The 21,391-nt window shown below is 40.6% G+C and overlaps 1 protein-coding gene and 1 long non-coding RNA gene across 4 annotated transcripts in view; one reads left to right on the top strand and one right to left on the bottom strand.

Annotated features, from left to right (window-relative positions):
- The window catches only part of LOC148164389 (uncharacterized), an 88,850-nt gene that overhangs the window by 43,488 nt on the left and 23,971 nt on the right, over positions 1 to 21,391 (top strand). The window lies entirely within an intron of this gene.
- Positions 7,779 to 21,391, bottom strand: part of ATP10B (ATPase phospholipid transporting 10B (putative)) — a 125,784-nt gene continuing 112,171 nt past the window's right edge. For all 3 annotated transcript variants that reach the window (XM_028106505.2, XM_088023477.1, XM_088023478.1), the window contains 3 exons: positions 21,007 to 21,111; positions 13,130 to 13,317; positions 7,779 to 8,238 (listed from right to left, as the gene is read on the bottom strand). In XM_028106505.2, the coding sequence (XP_027962306.1) occupies positions 7,779 to 8,238; positions 13,130 to 13,317; positions 21,007 to 21,111 (753 nt within the window). The remainder of the gene's footprint in view (positions 8,239 to 13,129; positions 13,318 to 21,006; positions 21,112 to 21,391) is intronic.

Raw genomic sequence — 21,391 nt, 5'->3', positions numbered from 1 at the left:
CACCTGCTTACTCTTCCTCCTCTCCATCCCCAAGCTGTTTTTGTGATTTGCTAATGCTTAGCCAGTCACCAGGTCTTCAATTAACTTGCTAGTGGCTCTAATTATCCTTTACAAGAGCTGATTCTGGTTTCTAGCTCATCTACTTGAAAAGCTTCAAGGGAATTTAAGAGTAAACTGAGTATGTGTCCTTACAGGTGAGAATGATGAATTCAGAAAAATCTGGGGGGCCTTAGAAGTCTCCAGGCCAATCCCTTAATTTTACAGATGGGAAAGGATAAGGGAAGAAAAGTCTCACAATAAGAAATTTGTAGATTTGGGAGCCCAGATCTCTCAACCCTAAATTCAGTCAGGGCTCTTTTCACTATACTGTAGAAGAAGTGTAGCATGGTGGTTAATATTTTGGGCCCTGAAGTTGGGCATCTTGGAGATGAATCTCTGCTTTCAGCCACATATGTCTGTTGACCTGGGGAAGTTATCAGACATTGGTTGGTTTCCTTGTTCCATTTTATAGAGGAGCAAAATGGAAAAACATATTGGCATTTACAGGGAACAAAAAAATGAGGTATATTCCCTGTTTGTCCTATTGTTGCAAGAGCCACCTGATGTGTAGGCCATCACTTCCAGGGGGTGAAGCAAGGGCTTTCTAAAGAAAGAGTCTTCTGAGAAAAGGTGTCTATGCCCCCTTGCCCCTGCCACCATTCTGGTCTGCCACTCTGTCCAAACTCTCATGCCTGGTTATTCTTTGCGATGAAGTACCCCAAAATGCTGTTAAAATATATGAGTTACCAAGGTCTTACATTGGTCATGATATTCATTAAGACCATGGCCTGAAAGACATCCTATGATTATCCTGAGCCAATTGATTAATGGAGCCAGGAGAGTGATATGAGGTCCTACTGGGGGAGGCACCAATGGGACCATTTGGTAAAAGGGTACTCCATAAGTTTCATTTTCAACCTGGAACAGACCTTCTAAATTACTATCCTCCAGCCACCTAGGATGAGATCATGGGGTAGCTGAGGGTAGCAGAGGTGATTCTCAGTCTCTGGCAAGTTCACATCCCCTCTCTGGGTCTTCTATTCCTTCTCTGGTTCCTTGACCTTTAAGAAGAGGAGTGCCTGGCTAGAAGCATAGCAAATGTTAAGCTGCCCTAGGGTCTTGTACCCCCTTCCTGAAGAACCGCTTTCACTGCCCAACATACTAGTCTGTTATAAATGGGGAAAGCAGGGGTGCCTGGGTCACTTAATCATTAAGCATCTGCCTTTGGCCTAGGTCATGGTCCCAGGGTCCTGGGATTGAGCCCTGCATCAGGCTCCCTGCTCGGCGGGAAGCCTGCTTCTCCCTCTCCCCCTGCTTGTGTTCCCTCTCTTGCTGTCTCTCTCTCTCTCTCTCTCGCTGTCAAATAAATAAATAAAATCTTAAAAAAATAAATGGGGAAAGCAAATGGATGCTTCTTTTCAAAAGTTCTTTTTGTGAAAGGGACAAAAGCTTATAAATCTTATAAATCTTATTTTGAAGGCAGGATTGGAGGCTCAGAAGCAGCAGTTGGTGGGGTTTCAGAATTCACTTCTGCCCCTGCAAATGGGAGAAGAGAATTCTGAGAGGTGACTTACTGGAATAACCCCACCCTTCAATCCTAGGTTGCCCTTTGGCAAACAGGGTGATATGAGGAGTTCTGGAAGGATTCTATGGTCAAATCTACCCTGACTCACCTGCCATGTGGCCTGATATTTTGAAATTTCACTCCTTTAGGAGATTTATTTATTTGTTTATTTAATTTAATTTTATTATGTTATGTTAATCACCATACATTACATCATTAGTTTTTGATGTAATGTTCCGTAATTCATTGTTTGTGTATAACACCTAGTGCTCCATTCAGTACATGCCCTCTTTAATATCCATCACCAGGCTAACCCTTCCCCCCACCCCCCTCCCCTCTAGAACCCTCAGTTTGTTTCTCAGAGTCCATAGTCTCTCACGGTTCGTCTCCCCTTCCGATGTCCCCCCCTTCATTATTCTGAGTTTTAAATGTCTAAGCAGCCCTGGAAAGGAATGCTAGTTAATCTCTGGCTGATGAGATGGTTGAAGAGCCCTCACTGAGGGTTTAGGAAACCCCAATTCCAGTCTCAGCTCTAATTCTAAATTACCCAGTAACCCTGGGCTCATCCACTTACCTGTTATCTGAATTTTGTCATCTGCATCTGCAGGGATATATTTCAACTCATCTTGTGGGATATAGGTTAGCTGGGGTAGGAAAAGCTCATGACACTGAAGGGAAAAATATTTTTCCTAAAAGTTAAGTGTCTGGTCAGCCAGCATCCTTTTGCTGAACTGGCACTGCGGACAGGAGCTAAGGATACTGTTGCCTCCCAGGTAGTTTTGGTTCCTGAGGTGCCTGGGCTTGTCTTTCCCCAGGCCTGACCTGTGAAGTGCTGGCCTCTCTTGTAGACAGAGAGTCAGGGCACAGATGGTGGCAGTTTAAATATTGACAGAAGAGGGGCTTAGGGGCAGTGATATGCATGGAAGGAAGGTACTAGAGATTCAACTTGGTGCTTTATTTAAAGAGTAAGTGGCTGGGGAGATGGAAGTGTTGATGGAGATGATAGGAGACTAAAGTTCCTCCTTAGACACTTCAGCACCTGGAGTGAGTCTACAGCCTGTGTGAGGCAGAGAGATGTCTCAGCTCTGGCTTCCCCTTGACAGCTGGAGATGGTGGCTGCTCTGCCCTGCTTTATGTCTTTGCAGCTCCTTACTGCCTACTGATCTGAGAAAGGCAACCAGTGGCCTCGCAAAGGCTTGGGGGGTTCATTATCTTCCCAAATAATGTTGCTGTCCTCCTGCCTGCTATACTCCCTCTGAGACCAGCCCCCATTGATGAGTTTCTTCAACAGCTGGATTCACAACATTGTTGAGCACTGCCATGTATTGAGCACTTGGAACACAGCAGGGAACAAGATTGCAGGGTTCCTTCCTCATGGGATTTGCCACCATGTGCATGCATGATAGAGAATCAGACAGCTGCACAAATAGTAAACTAAAGGCTTTGTTTGCACAGGGGCATTCCTGCACTGTAACATCCCCCAAATAACTCTTAGAACCACAGAATATTAGAACCAGTCCAGTTCCTACATTGAGTGTTTGAGGAAGCCAAGAAAACCTCAGTTTGAGGTTGAAACCTGGTGAAGGGATTTGTCCAGAGTCACAGTGGACACCATTGGTGGAGCGGACTGGAAATCTGGGCTCCTGACTCCTGGCTCAGTTCCCCTTCCATTATTGTTTTCCCTGCTCTAGCTGTAGGAAGAGTCCTCAGAAGCAGCAACTCCTCCACTGATGCTAGGTGGCACCAGAATGCCTTTGAAGAAAAAGGCTCTGGGTCTCAGCTCTTGTCTGACATTGCCCAGATCCTCACTGTGGGAGTCCTGAAGTTTGGATGGGCAGGACTCCTTTTATAATACTCTCAAAAGTCCTGCTTGCTCCAGTTCACAATCCCCACCTTCTTTGTCAGTGAAATCTTGCCTGGGTTGGAGGTGCAGGGAAGGGCTGTCTCTTCTGTGATTGTCTGGGAGAATTTGCTCCTGTGTGATTGATTTCTTAGGGCCCCTAGGGCAGAATAGAAAGTTCTGGGTAGGTGATCAGCTCAACAGGAAGATATTTTAGGGTAGTGCAGGCATGAGTTCCAGTTCATCTTAACTGTTAGTATTTTCTTTACTTAAGATTTTGTCTGGATGTGCAACCCAGCTGAACACAGTGTGGTCTCTTCCTGGGTCACATTGCCAGTCTGCGACAGAGCTGGGGTGGAATTCCAGCTCACTAAATACTGAACTTCTTTGCTTCTCAGGAGGATGTGGAGAAGACAAGACCCTCTGTCATCTGGTTCCTACCTGCCCCTTCAGCCCCATCTTGCTGTTGTGTAGCTTTGTGGCTAAGAGTATAGGCTCTAGTTTCAGGCTCTTGAATGCTGCCTCCCCACTTGTTAATTGTGTGACTGTGCCATGGTTATTTGACTTGTCTTTGCCTCAGTTTTTCCCTTTGTAATGGGATGTGATGGATTGCAAATGGCTTCAAATTTCTTTGTAGATCCTCCCATTAAAGGTGGAATGTGTTTTCCCCGCCCCCTTGAAACTGGGCTGGCCTTGTGATTTGCTTTGATAGAATGTAATGGCATTGATGATCTGTGAGTTCTGTGCCTAGGTCTCAAGAGGCTCTGTGGATTCTGTTCTCACTCCCAGAACATTGCTGCCGTATGACAATGTTGGCTGACGTTCTTGAAGATGGAAGATCCCAGCCATTTCACCTCAAATTGCAGAGAATCATGAGTGCATAAGTAATTGTACTGGTCCACTAAATTTTGGGTGGTAGTGGTTTGGTGTGTTGCAGAAGCTAACTGAAATAGCAGAGCATAATATTACCTACCTTGGAGGGTTGCTGTGAGGTTTACATGATGATGTGCCCTTAGTCTAGTGTCAAGTACACAGTGAGCTTGTATGGTTGTTACTATTAACGTTATCATGGGGGCACTTACTCTTTTTTATTTGGATTCTAGTCATCCTGACCTTTCTTTTCTTTTTTCTTCTCCTCCTTCTGTATACCAAACTCTTCGTTTTCAGGGCTTTCATAGTTAATTCTCTCCATCTGCAATAGCCCTTTCCTGCTGTATTATTATCATGGTTAAAGTCTCCTCTCCTCCATGGAAAGGCCTTTTCTGATCATGCTGGGAACCACCCCTCCCTTCTTTTCCATTCTTCTTTCTTCTCATAGAGTTCAACTGTCTCATTTATCTATTTCTTTGATTACTGGCTGTCTTACCTTCTAGGTTGTGAATCCCTTGAAGGCAGGAGATGGGCCTGTTTTCTCTCCTATTTTATCCTTGCTGCCTAACACAGTGCTGTGCAGTAGGCACCCACTCAATCTTTTCTGAATGAGGGAAAAGAGGCACCTGAATCAATCTGGGTTTGAGGCTGGTGTCAGGCTTCCAGCAAGAGGAGAGTAGCCAGGTTAGAGTTACAGAGGAGACGGTGTGCTGCTGCTTCTAATTCCTATAGCCATTTTGGTTTGTGTCACACTCTCATGTTGGATCAAACATGTTCCTGACACTCTATGTCTGACAAGGTATGAGCTTCTTTAAAGACAGGAACTGAATTCCTCACAGCCCATAGCATATTAGCAGGCATCCAGTAGGGGCTTAACAGTTTATTGGACAAATGGATGGACAGACTACTGAATGAATGAATGAATGGAAAGAAGGATGGATGGATGAGAGGGTACTCAGAACTGCAGGCAATTATGGAAAACAATGTTTATTTTTTTCTAATAAAGGATAACACATTTCCAGTCAATCAGTGAAAGGTCATAAATGTATAAAAATGTTCTAAGTACAATCATTAGCATAATGTTATAGGAAAAGTTGTTATAACCTTTTCCCTTAAGGTGGCATGTTGGATGGTCACAGTTGGTTTGGTTTCAAAGGGCGGCAAGAATAGGTGACGAGCTGTCTCAGGTGGCCCAGGACTGAGGGATTTCCTAGGATGTGGGCCCTTCAGTGCTAAGACTTGGAAAACCCCAGGCAGACTGGGATGGTTGGTCGTGCAAGAAAGAGAGCAACATCACAACGTTGGGTATGGTTTAGCATTTAGGTACAGTGGTCATTTTCACAAGTTTCTCATCACCTTGTTTCCCCTTAGCTCTGAAATAGAAATCCCTGTGTTTTCACAGGGTGTTACAGCTCTCAAAGGGTTTGCACATCCCCTGTGTATTTTTGACTTGATCCTTATGCCAAGCCTGGAAGGTAGAGCAGTTTTAACCTAATTTGCAGGTATGGCATCTTGCTTCAAGGCTCCTGGCTCCTAGAGAGTACAGAAGCAAAGACTCTGTACTCTCAAAGGGTTTGCACATCCCCTGTGTATTTTTGACTTGATCCTTATGCCAAGCCTGGAAGGTAGAGCAGTTTTAACCTAATTTGCAGGTATGGCATCTTGCTTCAAGGCTCCTGGCTCCTAGAGAGTACAGAAGCAAAGACTCAAACCCAAATCTCCTGAGGCCAGTGTTCTTCCCACTACTCTGTTCTTCTCTGGAACATCCTAACTCTCTCAGTATGGCTTGCAGGAGTGGGCAGGAATCAAATGGGGAAATTGAGGACCCCATGATCCAAGTTTTGGCTCAAACCACTCATTTGGAACAATTCCTATCATTACTGCTCTGCCTGCTGTGTTCACCTGCTCCTTCTCTAGCAATCAGCATGTAGAATTATCCTGTTGGCCATTATCGGCATCATTATGTGACATAGACAGTAAAAGAGATCCAGTGTATTGCTTCCAGGGACACAATGCTTCAAATGGTCCCTCCAGTTCAGGTTTGTCAGCCGGATGGTCAGAGGATGAGCTCAGTTGGTCATTTGCCAATTTGATTGTTGAGATCTTTTTGTGCATCTTTGCTGAGAAGTTACTCAAGTGAAAAGTCTACATTGTGGGGTAGCTATGCCTCTTAGGCTCAAAGACTTGTCACACATGTTGCATCCATCCTTAATATACAGGGATTTTGCTTAATATACAGGTACTATCTTAAGGAGGAGAGGGTTCAGTAGCCGCCTCTGACTTATCTTAAAGACTAGAGATACATTATCCTTGTCCATAATAGACCTGAATTCTCTTGATAGCTTCTTGGAATTCTATCATCCATTCTTTCATTCAACACTGTTTTGAGCACTTTTACATTTTGGCATTTGTAACCTCTAGGGATAAGAAGTTTGCATAATCCTTTAACCTCTGAAATTAGACTTCCTCTGACTCTCCCTAATGTAACTGAAGCATGGGCCAGTGTCTTCCAGCTGGTAATAATCAGGGATAAGCTTAATTATAGGGTTTAATATTGGCCCTATCCTTTGAGGTGTCCTTGTTTGCGCTCAGAGTTGCTCTATCATACAGGTTTATTCTGGGCGCAGATATATTAAGGTCTATAAGTCTTAGAGCTGAATAAGGATGAGTACTTCTATTTAAAAATAAACAAATAGCTTTAAAAAAATAGTACTGCTCCTATCCTCTTGGTATAGACTGTGGACATATGGTCCATTAGCTAAAGCTTGGGATTTCCAGTGCACCCATTCGCTTTAGCATGCTTACGTTGTTGTTGCCTCTTACACTAGCTATGGATCTACAATTTTCAAAAGTGTCTGTGACACTGAGTTCAAATCTACTCTTTAGATATGGTTTTCTTTGGCTTAGAGACAGGAAGCAACCAATTCTCTACGAATGAAAATGTTAAACCTGACATAATTACCACTGCAATACACTCAAGATGAAGTACCTGTGTATATGGGTCTCTTCTGAAACTTTAACTTTCAGCACAATAAGATGAGGTGATGGCTTGACAAGCCCAGAAACTTCCATATCCTGAGAGATTGCCTGGGCAGATATATCTCTTGGAATCTTGGAAAATTATGGCCCAGTTGTGTTAGCCATTTGTTCTACTTACCTAGAAGGTCACAAGAATGTCTCTGGGCTAAAAAAATTTTAAAACTCAATGCATTAGACACATAGCTTCCTTATAAAATTTTTGTTTGCATTATATGCTGCCTGGCAGCAGGAGAAAGGTAGAGGTGGATTGGTTTCCAGTCCTTTGTCAAAGCCCTTGGGGCCAGCATTTTCTCCAAGGACGTCAAGCCTGGTTGGGAGCAAATAAATCTGGCATGGCCTTTCCTCCATGAAGACGAAGAGTCATAGGTTAATTAGGCCATTGATTGGGTGGCTTCCTCTGAGTTTGTACAGATTTCTTCAGGCCATTTATATGGTCAGCGAACTCTGGGATCGGCGATGACTGCCCCTGCTTGAGGGCCTGTACTCATCAGTCTGTCCACTTGAATAGGCTCCCGAAGTCGTTGTCCTACTAGGCCCCAGAAGCAGGTATTCCCTGGATGAGAGTTTAGCTGAGGAGTCCCCTGGGCATGGGTGATCCTTCAGATGGTCTCTGCTGCATTTCTCTTCATGCAGCACCCAGTCCTCCTTGTACTTCCGCTCTGGAGGGCTAGAGCTCTTTGGGGTGCTGGCTCTGAAGGCTCGTTCTGGGACAGGTGGCACTGGATGGTGGGTGTGCTGAGCCTTTCCAGGAATAGGGACAGGCCTCTGTCTGCTTCTCCAACTCTGCATTTCTAGGTCTCTTTTGTCTGTGGGAAGTTTGTCGATTTTCTGAGCTTTTAAGATCAGAGACTTCCCATAAGTCCCTTGTAGAGATAGGAAAAAGTACCTGGTAGGAAATAACAGAATAAAAGTACTTTGTTTTTTTGTGGACTTCTTGAATTTCAGCATTGGAAAAGGCCTTAGAATCGAATTCCCCACACAGGGCAAGATCCTGTTTGTTACGTCCCTGACTGTTGGCTATCAAATCTAGGCCTGGGCGCCTCTGGTAATGGGGAGTTCAACAGTAACAGAACATAACAGCTAACATTTATTATGTATCCGAGCTATCCTAAATGCTTTAGACATTAACTCATTTCATTGTTCCAACAATCTTGGGCTGTCTGTACTTTTGTTTTCCCCTGTGTACAGATGATGAGACTGAGGCAACAAGGGATTAAGTGATTTGTCCAGAGTCTCACAGTAATGGAGCTGTGATCAGAACCAAGCATTCTGGATCCCAAGGCTTTTATCCACCATGTAAAGGTGGTCCATTTCTATTTCTGGGTTATTCTAATTCAGGCATATGTACTTGATTTATAATGTCAATCCTTTGTGGAACTTATTAATTTTTGAGTAGTTTCTAAATACAAACTCTTTCCCTGAATCTATGGGCTGGCTTGACAGCATCGCTGTATTATCACTATAAGTGCCAAGAAGGGTTTCCCAGGGTCTCCAGAGAAGTTAATTGACCTCCCCGATGATTGACCCAAGTGTTCCCTTTGTCCCTGCCCAGTTGAATGTGGACTCTGGGAGTCTCTTTGTTTAGAATCTTTTCTCTATTCCAAGTTTAGGGAAGGAAGGAGTGAGGAGGTGAATAAAACTATGTGGTGTATGGAGAAAGACTCACACCATTACACCATCTTGTGATACTGGGCAACTCTTGTTCCCTCTTTCGGTGTTGATTTCTTAACCTAAAATGTACTTCAATTGGTCAGGAGAACACTCATGTTTTTTTTCCAAAAATAATCCTTTAAAAAGTTTTATTTCTAAAGCCTTATAGAAAGGCTCCATCCTTCCACTATTGTCTAAAAGCTTTAGGGTGACCTCAGGGGCAAGGGGTTTCTGAAGACAACAGTAGGTCCCATGGAATCAGATAAATTTCCCCCAATTCTTTCTCATCTCACCCAGTGAGGCAGTACAGGTGGCCATGTATATGTTTCAGGAAAGATTCAATTTCTTGGAAATTTGAATATTCTCAGTTTAAGCCTTTCCCCCAAGCTATCACTTTCCTTTCTCCATCCATTTATTTAACAAATACCTGTAAAGTCCCTACAATAGGCCAGGCCCAAAGGGATTAAACTGTGAGCAAGACAAGGTTCTTGCTTTCATGTAGCACATAAATAGACTTATAAATGGAGAGAGCAATGAAAAGTGTCAAACACCTGATCTGGTGTGAGAGACCTTCCTTGAGAAGGAAACATTTAAGCTGAGGACTGAGAGATGCATAGGAGGTAGTCAGGCAAAGGGGGTGAGAACAAAATCCTGGGCACAATGGCTGCAGTACAGAAAGTGAGGACAAGAGTGGAGACATATGGGATGGAAGGGGTTGCTAGGGCCAGAGCAGGCAGGGGCTGTGGCCAGATCTTGTTTTTCGTGCTTTATGGTGATGGTCTTGGGAAGCTCCTTTGCGGGAGGGGGCGAGACATAAACAGATGATGACAAGATTACACTTTGACACAATGATAATGGGTTAGAGCAAACCCATTGGGAGACTGCTGAAGTAATTTGGGGTAAAAAGATTAGAAATAGAAATAAGAGATGGATTTGAGAAATACACAGGGGATAAACCCACCTGGTTTTCATGACAAGTCACATGTGAGGTGGTAGGTGGTATTAAGGATCCTAGGGGTCTGTCCTGGTCCTAAGTGGGTAACATTTGATGGAGAGAACTCTGAAAGAGACCTAAGTTTCTTTGATGGTGGTGCTGATAGAGGATGGATCATGAATTAAATTACAGATGTCTCTTGTTTCCTCAGACTAAATGTGCCTAGTGGCAGTGATGAGAGGTAGTTAGAAAGATGTATCTGGAATTCAGAAGAGAGACTGGACTGGGAATTTATATTGGAGAGTCATCTGTTAAAAATGATATTTAACTTCATAATAGTGGTTGCTATGTCTATGGAGAAAATATAAAGTTAGAAGAACCTAAGACCAAGGGTAGACATCCACTATGTCAAGAACACGAACCAGCAAAGGAAACAAAGAAGTAGGAGAAAGACCAACAGAGTGTTGTGTTACCGAAGCCAAGGAAAGAGTGTGCAAGGACAGTTATCCTCCCTTATAGCTAATTAAGAGGCTGCTTTGTGTTGTAAACTGAGTGCACTGGCTTCTTTTGTTTTATCTGTAAAATAATTACATGTTCCCAGTTTAAGAAAATCCGTACAATTCTCTCATACTGCTTGAATTAATTAGACCAAGCTAAGTGAGGTCACAGCTAGTGGGTTAATTATCACAAGCTGGGTGAGTGAAATCAATCTCCATTATGATAAATATAGCTTACAACTTTAAGTGAATGAGTAGTTTTCTGTGGCAAACATTCTATCATGTAGATTTCTATATGAAACATTTATTGTTCCAAGGTTATAAGTCTACAGTCCTTGGAACTATTAAAATAATCTTTTCTCTATCAGAGGAAATGTCTGCTTTCTTAGTAAACAACATTAAGCAGAAATCCAACTTTATGATGATGATAAAGAATAGGCAGAGATTTAACTTATATGCTATGGTAGTTAGCAAGCAAATATTTGTTAACCTTTTCCTAACTTGTCCCTCATCTGTTATAACAAGCTGTAATGTTGAAGGCTTGTCTTTTCAAAGTAGGTGTCAGCAGTCTTCATACTTTTGAAATATCCTCATCGAACTGGTTCGTTTTGGCTTTAAGTGTTTTCCAGCCAAGGGTAAGACAAAGAATATAGGCTGATAATTTTCTTTCCATTCCCTAAATATGATACAGAACAGGGGAGCTCAGTCCTTGGCTTGTGGTGATCATAGCTGTGTTTAACCTAAAAGTGTGAACAAAAGTACTTAACCCACAGTTTGATGCCCTTCTCCAATGAGGGCACAGTCTTCATGGTCTCTCCCAAGGGGTTGGGCAGAAGAAGGGGTGGGGTGGGCAATATGTCCTTTGAGGCTTGTACTTGTTCTTAATTGCTTCCTGTTCTTCATTCAAGGCCCTCTTTCCATACTAGTCACTTTCCCCTGTCTTATGGTCAAAGTTATATCTGAATTGTCTATTGGATTGCAGGTTTCTTGAGAACAACGGTCCTGTTTTATTCCCCTTTCTGTTCTTCTAACATCTATTGCTCATTTATCTCAGAATGCAGCCTATGTGACAGGAACTGTGCTGTTTTGGTTATATAAAGATAGGGAGGATACCTTCTGTCCAGGAGTTAGTGGTCAGAGATAGACGATTTATAACAAATGGCTAAAGGCAGTGACAAAGACACACCCAGGTGATGGGAACACATAAGAGAGGGGGACATATTTCTACTTGAGGAAGGTAGGTGAAATCATGGAAGGGTTGGAATTGGTCATGCCTGAAATGTCAAAGGATGAGGAGGTTTGGTAATAGAAGGTGTATGCCAAATAGGAGGAACAGCATGAATAAGGGCAGGAAGGTGAGAAGGCATGGACTTTCAGAGAAGTACAAGAAGCTTGGTAGTGTGGAGCCCGAAGTTTGAAGTAGGGAGTTGAGGGAGGGATGAAGCTGTAGAGCCCAGCAGGGGCCAAGCAGGGAGGCCATGCACATAGAGCATACTTAGGATACAACTGATGTCTGTGTTTGCAATCTAGGTATCTTCAGCCTCCAACCTTGCATCAGAGGTCAAGGTTCTGAGCTGGCTTAGGACAAGGAAATGGAGACCAACCTAGGTTAAGCAAGCTGCCACATTTATTAAAGGAAGTATGACTAGCTATGGCTCTCTAATTTTGGATTAGAAAAAGTTCTACGCCATGTTGAGATAGTCTGTTTACTACAGATTATGATAATAAGGTGGCTGAATTTTGATGTTCAGAGTGGCGGGATCTTAAGGATGGAGAGGGGCTAAGTCCTGCCCACAGGTACATGCTCAAGTTCACTGACTGTTCTAACTAGAGTGTGGGCTGCAGAATAGAACACAGGCCACTGAATTGGGAGAATCCAGCTCCCACTGTAATTTGTGGTGGACTTGTGAATAGTCCCTTCTTGGGACTTAACTGTCCCATGAGCAAGTGGTACTAGAACTATAGCTCTGCCTAAATTCTAGGTGATGGCAAAAGCAAAACAAAGTGCTAGATAGTGTGTGGCAAGAGCTTCAAGGAAATGCAAGGCATTATTGTGGCTATTCTTCTGGAAAAGTCAAATGCAGAAGGTTTAGGATAGAAATGTTAGAAATAGTCCTTGGGCAGGAATGATTTATTTGGTTAATACACATTTTTGTGTGTAATAAATTTGAGTAATATTAAAAAGTTGGCTATTTCATGCAAAATTTGAATTTCTGTAAGAAATCTAAAGCTCTGCAATGCTAAGACTTGATCTTTTCTGGGGCAATGATAGGGAGAAGCTGAGAAGGTCTTTCACCCCATGTCTGTACTACACCTGGTTTGCTGCAGTTGTGTGCCCGTGCCTGTAGTTATTAGAGTTATGAGACTCCTGGGCTAATAAAGGACCACAGACCTTTTCAAAATGATCCTTACACACAACAAAATTTATAAAGCAGGAGGGCAGAAATTACCATTTTACAGATGTCACAACTTAGGCCATGCCAGTTGGTGATTTTGCTACTCTGTGGCTGACCTGGGATGACAGTCCATGTTATTTGCCTTCTAATTCATTGTTCTCTTTGACCTAATACCCTGTCTTTGAAACAATAGCCTCAAGGTTCCCAGCAGGAGTCAAACTCCTGACTCTTGGCTTATGAAAATAGCTTATTAAGGGGGCATTGGTGGTTCTAGGTAGAAAACAACCCCTGTGCTCAAACCTTGGGAGAAGAGCCATGACTGGTGTGAGGAAACAGACGAGGTAGAAAGTGGGGTCTGAGAGCTGGCCTTCCATCACCCAATAGGGATTGGTGGGACTGTTGCAGTTGACGCAGGTGGCATTGTAAACAAGGGATGCCACAAAGTACATCAGGAAGCTGCCTACAAGAACAAGCCCGTGGATAATGGTCTGTGGAAGGAAAGGAGAAGTAAACACTGTTGAAACTATAGCTTAGATCAGGGGGCAGTGCAATCATGGCATCTGACTAACTTTGTTTTAAGCATTTTTTTTTGGCGGGGGGGAATGCAACACACACAAAAAATTCAAAAAAGCATGCAGTTTAATGGAGCATTAGAAAGCAAACACCCATGCTGCCCTCATCCAGAATTTGAACATACATACCCAAAGAGCCCCTAGAGATCCTGTCTCACCCTTGACTTTGGTGATCATTACAAGCCATCCTTTGTAGTTTCACTGCCTATGTACTCTGCTTTTTAAGTGTTAGATAAATAGAATCCTATTTGGTGTGAGGAATCCATTTTTTCCACATGTGGCTGCAGTTTATTCATGTTCAAAGCAGTACAGTGTTCTGTTGTCTGATCTTATTTTGTCCTGTTTTATGTTCTTTTATGCACTCTTATCCTCTTTTAAACTTAGTATTTTGTACAATTTCATTTTTTCCCTTTACTGGTTTGAAAGTTATACACTCCAGTTCTATTCTTTCAATGATTACTCAATAAATGATAATAAGCAATCTTAGCACAGTCTAAAGTATGTAACTACTTTTCCCTACTCCTGAATCACACAAGGGCTTTAGAGCACTTTAACTCTGTTTACTTCCCTGCTGACTTAAATCTTACTGCTACTGCATATTTTAATTCTATCATCTTTTAAAGCAGACAGATCATTATTATAGTTGAATATCATCAACATTTGTTAAAATTCACTTGATGTTTACCATTTTCTGTACCTTCATTCCTTCTTGCATCTTGGACCTTCCATCTGAGATTTTTTTTCCTTTTGCTTTAAGTACATTCTTTAGAATTGCCTTTAGTGGAAATCTGCTGGTGATCTATTCTGATGCTTTATTTCATTCTCATTCTTGAAAGACATTTTTGATGGATATAGAATTCTTGTTTGGCAGTTTTTTTTAAGCATATTTAAAATAGCAGTCCATTGTCTTTTGGCTTTTGTTGTTGCTTTTGAGACATTTCTTACCTGTTGTTCCTTAGAAAGAAATGGTTATCTCCTAAAATCTGGCAATTTTTTTTTCTAAGTATGCTCCATGCCCAGCATGAAGCCAGCCCATTGTAGGGCTTGAACTCATGACCTTGAGACCAAGGTCTGAGCTGAGATCAGGAGTTGGATGCTCAACTGACTGAACCACCCAAGCACCCCCAAATCTGGCTACTTTTATGGATTTTGTTTTTAGTATTCTATAGTTTCTTTATGATAAGTATTTCTTTTTATTTATCTTGGTTGGGTTTTGCTGATCTAGAATTTGTGGGTTGATGTATTTCATCATTTCTGCAAAATTCTTAAGTCACTATCTTTTCAACTATTACCTCTGTCTCATTTTCTCTCTCCTTTACTTTTTTTTTTTTAAGATGTTGTTTATTTATTTGACAGAGAGCTAGAGAGAGAGCACCAGCAGGCAGAGCAGCAGGCAGAGGGAGAGAGAGAAGCAGGTTCCCCGCGGAACAGGGAGCCCGATGCGGGGCTTGATCCCAGGATCCTGGGATCATGACCTGAGCCAAAGGCAGATGCTTAACCGACAGCCACGCTGGCGCCCGTCTCCTTTATTTCTTAGATTCTGATCAAACGTATGTTAGACCTTTTTAGATACCACCCTATCTTCTATATATCTTATACCTTTTCCATAATTTTCATTATTTTTCTTCTGTTTTATATTCTGTATAATTACTTTTGACCAATTCAATAATTCTCTCCTTCAGTTTTGTCTAATTTTTTTGTTAAGCCAGCTACTGTATTTTATTTTTAAAAGTTTTATTTGGTCTCTTTTCAAATTTGCTAGATTGCTTTATATAGTTTATCAATCCCTGCAGATATTTTAAAGCTTAAACATAGATTTTTCTATAATTTATATCTGGTAATACCAAAACCTGAACTATGTGTTTCTGATTTTTTTTTAAACCTCACTAATGGGTTTTTGTTTCTTTGAGAGTTGGGTTTTTTTTGAATATGTGAGGCTCAGAGCCCTCGAAGAGTTGGTAGGAACAATTTTGAGGCATGGGATGAGATACCTTTCTCTAGAGAAGGCATGTTTATTTTGTAATGTCCTTGGCAACTGTCAGTCTTGGGTCACTTTAAACTGACCTCATACATCAAAATTTGGCTCACCAAGGTGATACAAACCTGGGCTGCAAATCTGTATGAGGTCAGCCCATGGTCCATTTCCTAGGACAGGTCCTTTATATTGATTCTCCCTGCTTTGCTCACAGTGGAAATAATCCCTGCAGTACCTGCTGGGGAGCTTGAACAGGCAGGTCCATTTTGGGTGTAGCCTTACCCTGAGGTATAGCTTTGGGATTCTAATGTAATGTGGGCTCTTATTAGACTCCTGCCTTGGGTGTCTGGGTTTGATTTCTGAATATTTTGCTCAGTCAAGCTGCCCCAAAACAAAGTTCTTTTTGGGCAGGGTTGCAGACATCCTCAAGGAAACAGGTTTGGCTCTTTCTCTAGACTCCCCCTTTCTCAGAGGTTTTTGTCTTTACTATTCTGTCAGCTCTTTTATGCTTTTGAAGTAGTTTTTTATTTTTATTTTTAGTTTTCAGTGGGAGAGGTGATCTGAATAATCCAGCCCCTGATCCTGAAGAAGAAAGCAGTTAGTTAATTCTTTTCAGTTGCTTTGGTGGGAACTGTGAAAACTGACAGTTACTCAAATTCATGTTAGATTTCTACCCAGGAAATAGACTGTCTTGCTTCAAGTACTTTCAAAAGTGAAATATACTTTTTCATAATGATTTTAGTAACTGACTCTTTTTCCAAAAGCACCAGAAATTACAAGTAACTACTGGTTTAGCTGGTCTAGAAATGCATTGGGTGGGTTAATAATGCTGAATGATGAGTGAAAGGAACAGGTCCCCCTCTCTGAAAGCAGATGGATGCAGTGTTGTGAGAAAGTGGGCTGAGTGACCAATGAAGATACAGAATTTTTAATTCATCACCCATGTAATACACAATCGAGGCCTGATTATACTTTTCAGGGCCTTCTGAAATGTTAAAAATCTAGTGGTTAAGAGGTTCATGGAGAGTAGAATTCCTCTTGGGAAATATCTTGGGTTTTTTTTTTTAATGTAATTAAATTGTGAAATATTTCAAGCATAAGATAGTATACCTCATATAACCATCCAGCTTTATCAATTTTAACTGTCATATTTCCTCCAATTATTATTAAAAAAATTAACATATACAATTAAAGCACCCATGATTCCCTTGCAAATGTTTTCTCTTTAGTCTTGAACATAAATTCAGTGGTTCATCATTCTTTTTTTTTTTTTAGTGGTTCATCATTCTTGCGCATATTTTGTACATACATGTTTATGAATGCTTCTTTAATCCTTTAACTTTTTTCACTAGACCTAATGCTTTGGAGTTCCATCTATGTTGATAGATCTGGCTTTGGTTATTTATTTTAACTGTTCTAGTATATGAATATGACACAATTTATTTTCCTGTTGATGAACACTTAGCCTTTTTCCTTTATTTTTTTTCCTGCTATTAAGAACAATACTGTAACAAGCATTCTTGAACACATCTCTGTATATAACACATGCAAGAATATTTCTAGGGTGCATCATACTTAAAAGTAGAATTGTGTCATAGCAGATGAGTACTTAAACTCCTCCAGCTATTTTCAAATTGCTCTCCAGAGTGGTGGCATCAGCATATAGTTTGTGGTCTACTACCAGAATATGAAAGTTCCTTGGTTGGGCTTTATTATCTTTCACACACTGCTGAGTTAATTTGTCAATAATTTTTTTAGAATTTTTATATCTCTGTTCATTTAGTGAGATTGCTCTATAATTTTCTTTCCTTGAACTGTCTATGCCTATTTTGGTATCAGGATTATTTTAGCCAATTTCTTTAATGGTGACCGGTTTATTCAGGTTTGCTGAATGACCTTGGTTATGTTTTGGTAGATTTTATATTTAAAGAAATTATCAACTTGTTTTAAATTTTCAAAAAATACTTAAATTGATGTCCATAATTATCAGTCTTTTTCGTATTTTTGTGGTCTTTTCTTGGATTGGTTTTGTCAGAGATTAGATTTTTTGTTTTCTTTAGTTAAAATTCCAGTTAACATACAGTACCATATTAGTTTCAGGTGTAACGATATAGTGATGCAACAAGTCCATACAATATCCAGTGCTCATCAGAACAAGAGCACCCCTTAATCCCTATCACCTATTTAACCCATCCCCCACCCACTTCCCCTCTGGTACCCATCAGTTTGTTCTCTATAGTTAAGAGTCTGTTTCTTGGTTTGCCTTTCTTTTTTGCTTGTTTTATTTCTTAAATTCCACATAAGAGTGGTATTTGTCTTTCTCTGACATATTCGCTTAGCATATACTCTCTAGATCCCATCCATGTTGTTGCAAATGGCACGATTTCATTCTTTTTTTTATGGCTGAGTAACAGAGATTAATTGTTATTAGGGTTTTGAGGAACAGTTTTGGTTTTATTGATCCTTTCTCTTGTTTCCTTGATTTTTCTCTTTAGATTTACATGATAGTTTTTTAAGTTCCTTGAATCGAATTCTTGTTTTTTATCTTTTTGTGTTTTAATAATAAAAGGATTAGCTTCAACCCATAAGTTTGCATATATGGTGTTTTTATAGTCATTCAGCAATATGATTTACTCTTGACCTCATGAGTTATTTAGAAGTACATTTTGAAACTTCCAAGCATGTTAGGTTTGTTTGACTATCTTTTTATTGCTTGTTTTTAATTTAAATGCATTGTCAGAAAGGATGATCATGATTCTTTCAAATTCCTGTAAGAATTCAGAATTTTGTCTTTTACTTTTTGATATATGGTCTGTGTGTTTTTGAAAAGATGCATGTTTACTAATACCTTAGATCAAATGTGATAATTTATTCCAGGCTTCTATATCATTTCTATTTGATCTGTTTCTGATAGAGTTGTATATAAATCGCACACTACAATTGTGAATTTGTCTATTTGTCCTTATATTTACTGGACAAAAAAATCCAATCTGATAATTTTTGCTTTTAATAGGTGAATTAAATCCATTAACATTTATTATGAATACTGATATATTTAGATTTATTCTGAACATCTTATTTTGTGGAGTTTTTTGTCCATCATTTTTCTTTGCCCTTATTTATCTTTCCTACATCCTGCAGAATTGATAGTTTCCTATATTCCTCTTATTTCTTTCCATTCCTTTATGGTTAAACCTTAAGTTTTGAAGATATGTTTTCAAGTATTAAGAGAGACCTTAAGTTTTGAGACACGCTAAATAAATATGGACTTTTATGGAAAAATTGACAGTTAATTGCATATTTCTATTCTCTTCCTATTAATGATGAAGGCTTTAGCATAAATTACCTATTGAACAGTCCTTTCTTACCATGATGTTTTTTCTTACAGTTTTGGCTTTTATGTTCTTACAGAAGTATGTTTCTTTTTTTGCTGAGGGTCTGGGAGTAGCAAACCTTATAATGTCTGTTTATTTGAAAATGTCATTTATTTTGCCCCGATTTTAAGTGATGTGTAACTGTTATTTCCCCTCAGGTCTTTGAAGATAATTACTCCATTGTCTTCTAGCTTCTATTGTTTGTCAGTTTAACTGCTATTCCTTTTCAAGTAAGTTGTCCATAGCCTCTGGTAGACTTTACAATTGTCTCTTGTACACTATATAGTTTCACTATGATATATCCAGGTGATATGTTCAGGTTTATTTTGATTAATTTTCTTTCTCAATGGTTATCTCTTCAGATACTGTTTCTCTACCTTTTTTTTTTCCTTCTTCTATGACCCCTATTATGTGGATGCTGGAGCCATTTATTCTAGCTATTATTCCTTTGAATTATTTTATCATATTTGTGTGCATTCCAGATGAGCTCCCAATATCTTCCAATTTGGTAGTTTACTGTTTGCCAGAGTCTGATCTAGAGTGGATCCCACAAATTGCATTTTTTAAAAAAGATTTTATTGATTTGACAGAGACACAGTGAGAGGGAACACAAGCAGGGGGAGTGGGAGAGGGAGAAGCACGCTTCCTGCGGAGCAGGGAGCCCGATGTGGGGCTCAATCCCAGGACCCTGGGATCATGACCTGAGCTGAAGGCAGATGCTTAACGACTGAGCCACCCAGGTGCCCCTGCATTTTTAATTTCAATTACAAAATTGTTCATTTTGAAGAGTTCTAAATGTTTCCTTAGCTTGGCTCAGTTCCCAATATTAAAATTGTGTCTTTGACTCTTATCTACCTTCCTCATGGCTTCTCGTAAAACTGTAATTCCAAATAGCATGTCCTTGTCAACTTTTCTTCAGCTTGCTTTCTTAAGTGGGCAACTCTACCCCAGACCATGAACCTAGCAGTAAACAGGGCTCCATAGGAACCAGACTCCCTACAGCCACAGTCAGTTTCTCGTCCTGGGTTCCAGGAAAGCCTTCAGTTTGAGCCAGTCCAGTACCTCCTCCTCCCCTGTCTCATTGTTTTTCAGCCTCTTCTGCTGCTGGTGCTTCTTGAAGAAATTTATCCTGTGCTTAAGCTTGGCTATACCTTCTTGGTTTTATCACTTTGTTCTATTTGTCTTTGGCATGACCTGGAATAGAGGGTGTCTGTGATCTCAAGTTTCCTTGGGTGGCTCTTACTAGCTCTCACGGCATAGGCTGATCTAATTTAGTTAACATCCATTACTTTGCAATATATGTATATCAAGTGATTATCCTGTATACCTTAAACTTATTGAGGTATAATTGACTTACAGCACTGTATAAGCCTAACCCCCCATCCCCCCCAAATCCACAAAGTGCTCTGGGAAGTTAAATAAGATAATTAAAAATCATATAAATAGGTACCTGGTATATGATTTTAAGCTTTTTGTTTTTATAATTATCGCTGACTATAAGAATTTAATGAGAAAGCTGTCATTGACTTCTTAGATACTGAAATGTGATATCTGGACATGCTTGAGATGTGTTTACATGAAGGTAGCCCTCTAATCTTTTACCCTGAAATTAAATGGAGAGCATATACCTCCCTAACACAGCCTCAAGTATGGTCAGGCTACTGTTTTCCTCTCTCTGAAATACCCCAAAGTTTTTAACCAAAAATACCTATTTTTGCAACAAATTGTCTCATGGTTTTATGGGTCTTAGGTTTATAATCCTGGACTGATGATAAGCAAGTTAGGTGAGGGACTTTATCTTTTATACCTGTCTCATCCCCGTACAAGTGGGACACAGGAGTTCAGTAGTTATTTATTATTATTTTTTTATTATGTTCAGTTAGTCATCATACAGTACATCATTAGTTTTTGATGTAGTGTTCAACGATTCATTAGTTGCGTATTACACCCAGTGCTTATCACCACATGTACCCTCCTTAATACCCATCATGCTGTTACCCTCCCCCACCAAACCCCTCGTAACCCTCAGTTTGGTTCCCGGAGTCCAGAGTCTCTCATGGTTTGTCTCCCCCTCTGATTTCTTCCCATTCAGTTCTCCCTCCCTTCCCCTGTGGTCCTCCGTGCTATTCCTTATGGTCCACATATGAGTGAAACCATATGAAACCATAAACTCTCTGCTTGACTTATGGAGTGGATCAGTGATACAGAGTAAAACAACTCACATTTTTTAGGTCAAAGGGGTTCTGAGGTACTTACCCAGGTCTTCATTTCCATTGCCTGGTACAAGAGGATTGTGGTAAGGGAGATGGTATTGATGGGTGTCCCAAAGGTAAAGACGTCAATATCAGAATCTTTGTAGGTCTGCAGAGGAGGGAAAAACAGGCACTGTTAGATATGCCCTGGGATTCAAGGGACGTGTCGTGGGAGGGGAAAGAATGAGGAGAAGATATGCAGCTGCCATCCATGGGGAACTGCCCCAAGGAACAGACAGGATGAGGAGTGAGTTAATAGGGCTAAATTCCTCAGAAACACATTTGTGGCAGAAGCCATGATGGTTATTCCAGAACATTGTGGAATGAATGAACAAAGAATTTATTGGGCAACCGGCAGGCACAGTGAAAACTGATGAAGATACTTGTGT

The sequence above is a fragment of the Eumetopias jubatus genome, unplaced genomic scaffold (genome assembly GCF_037043125.1).
Source record: "Eumetopias jubatus isolate StellerSeaLion01/CBP00866 unplaced genomic scaffold, mEumJub1_p1.0 scaffold_5, whole genome shotgun sequence".
NCBI lineage: Eukaryota > Metazoa > Chordata > Mammalia > Carnivora > Otariidae > Eumetopias > Eumetopias jubatus.
Note: the sequence above shows the minus strand (reverse complement) of the source record. Positions and strands in the feature narration are given on the sequence as shown.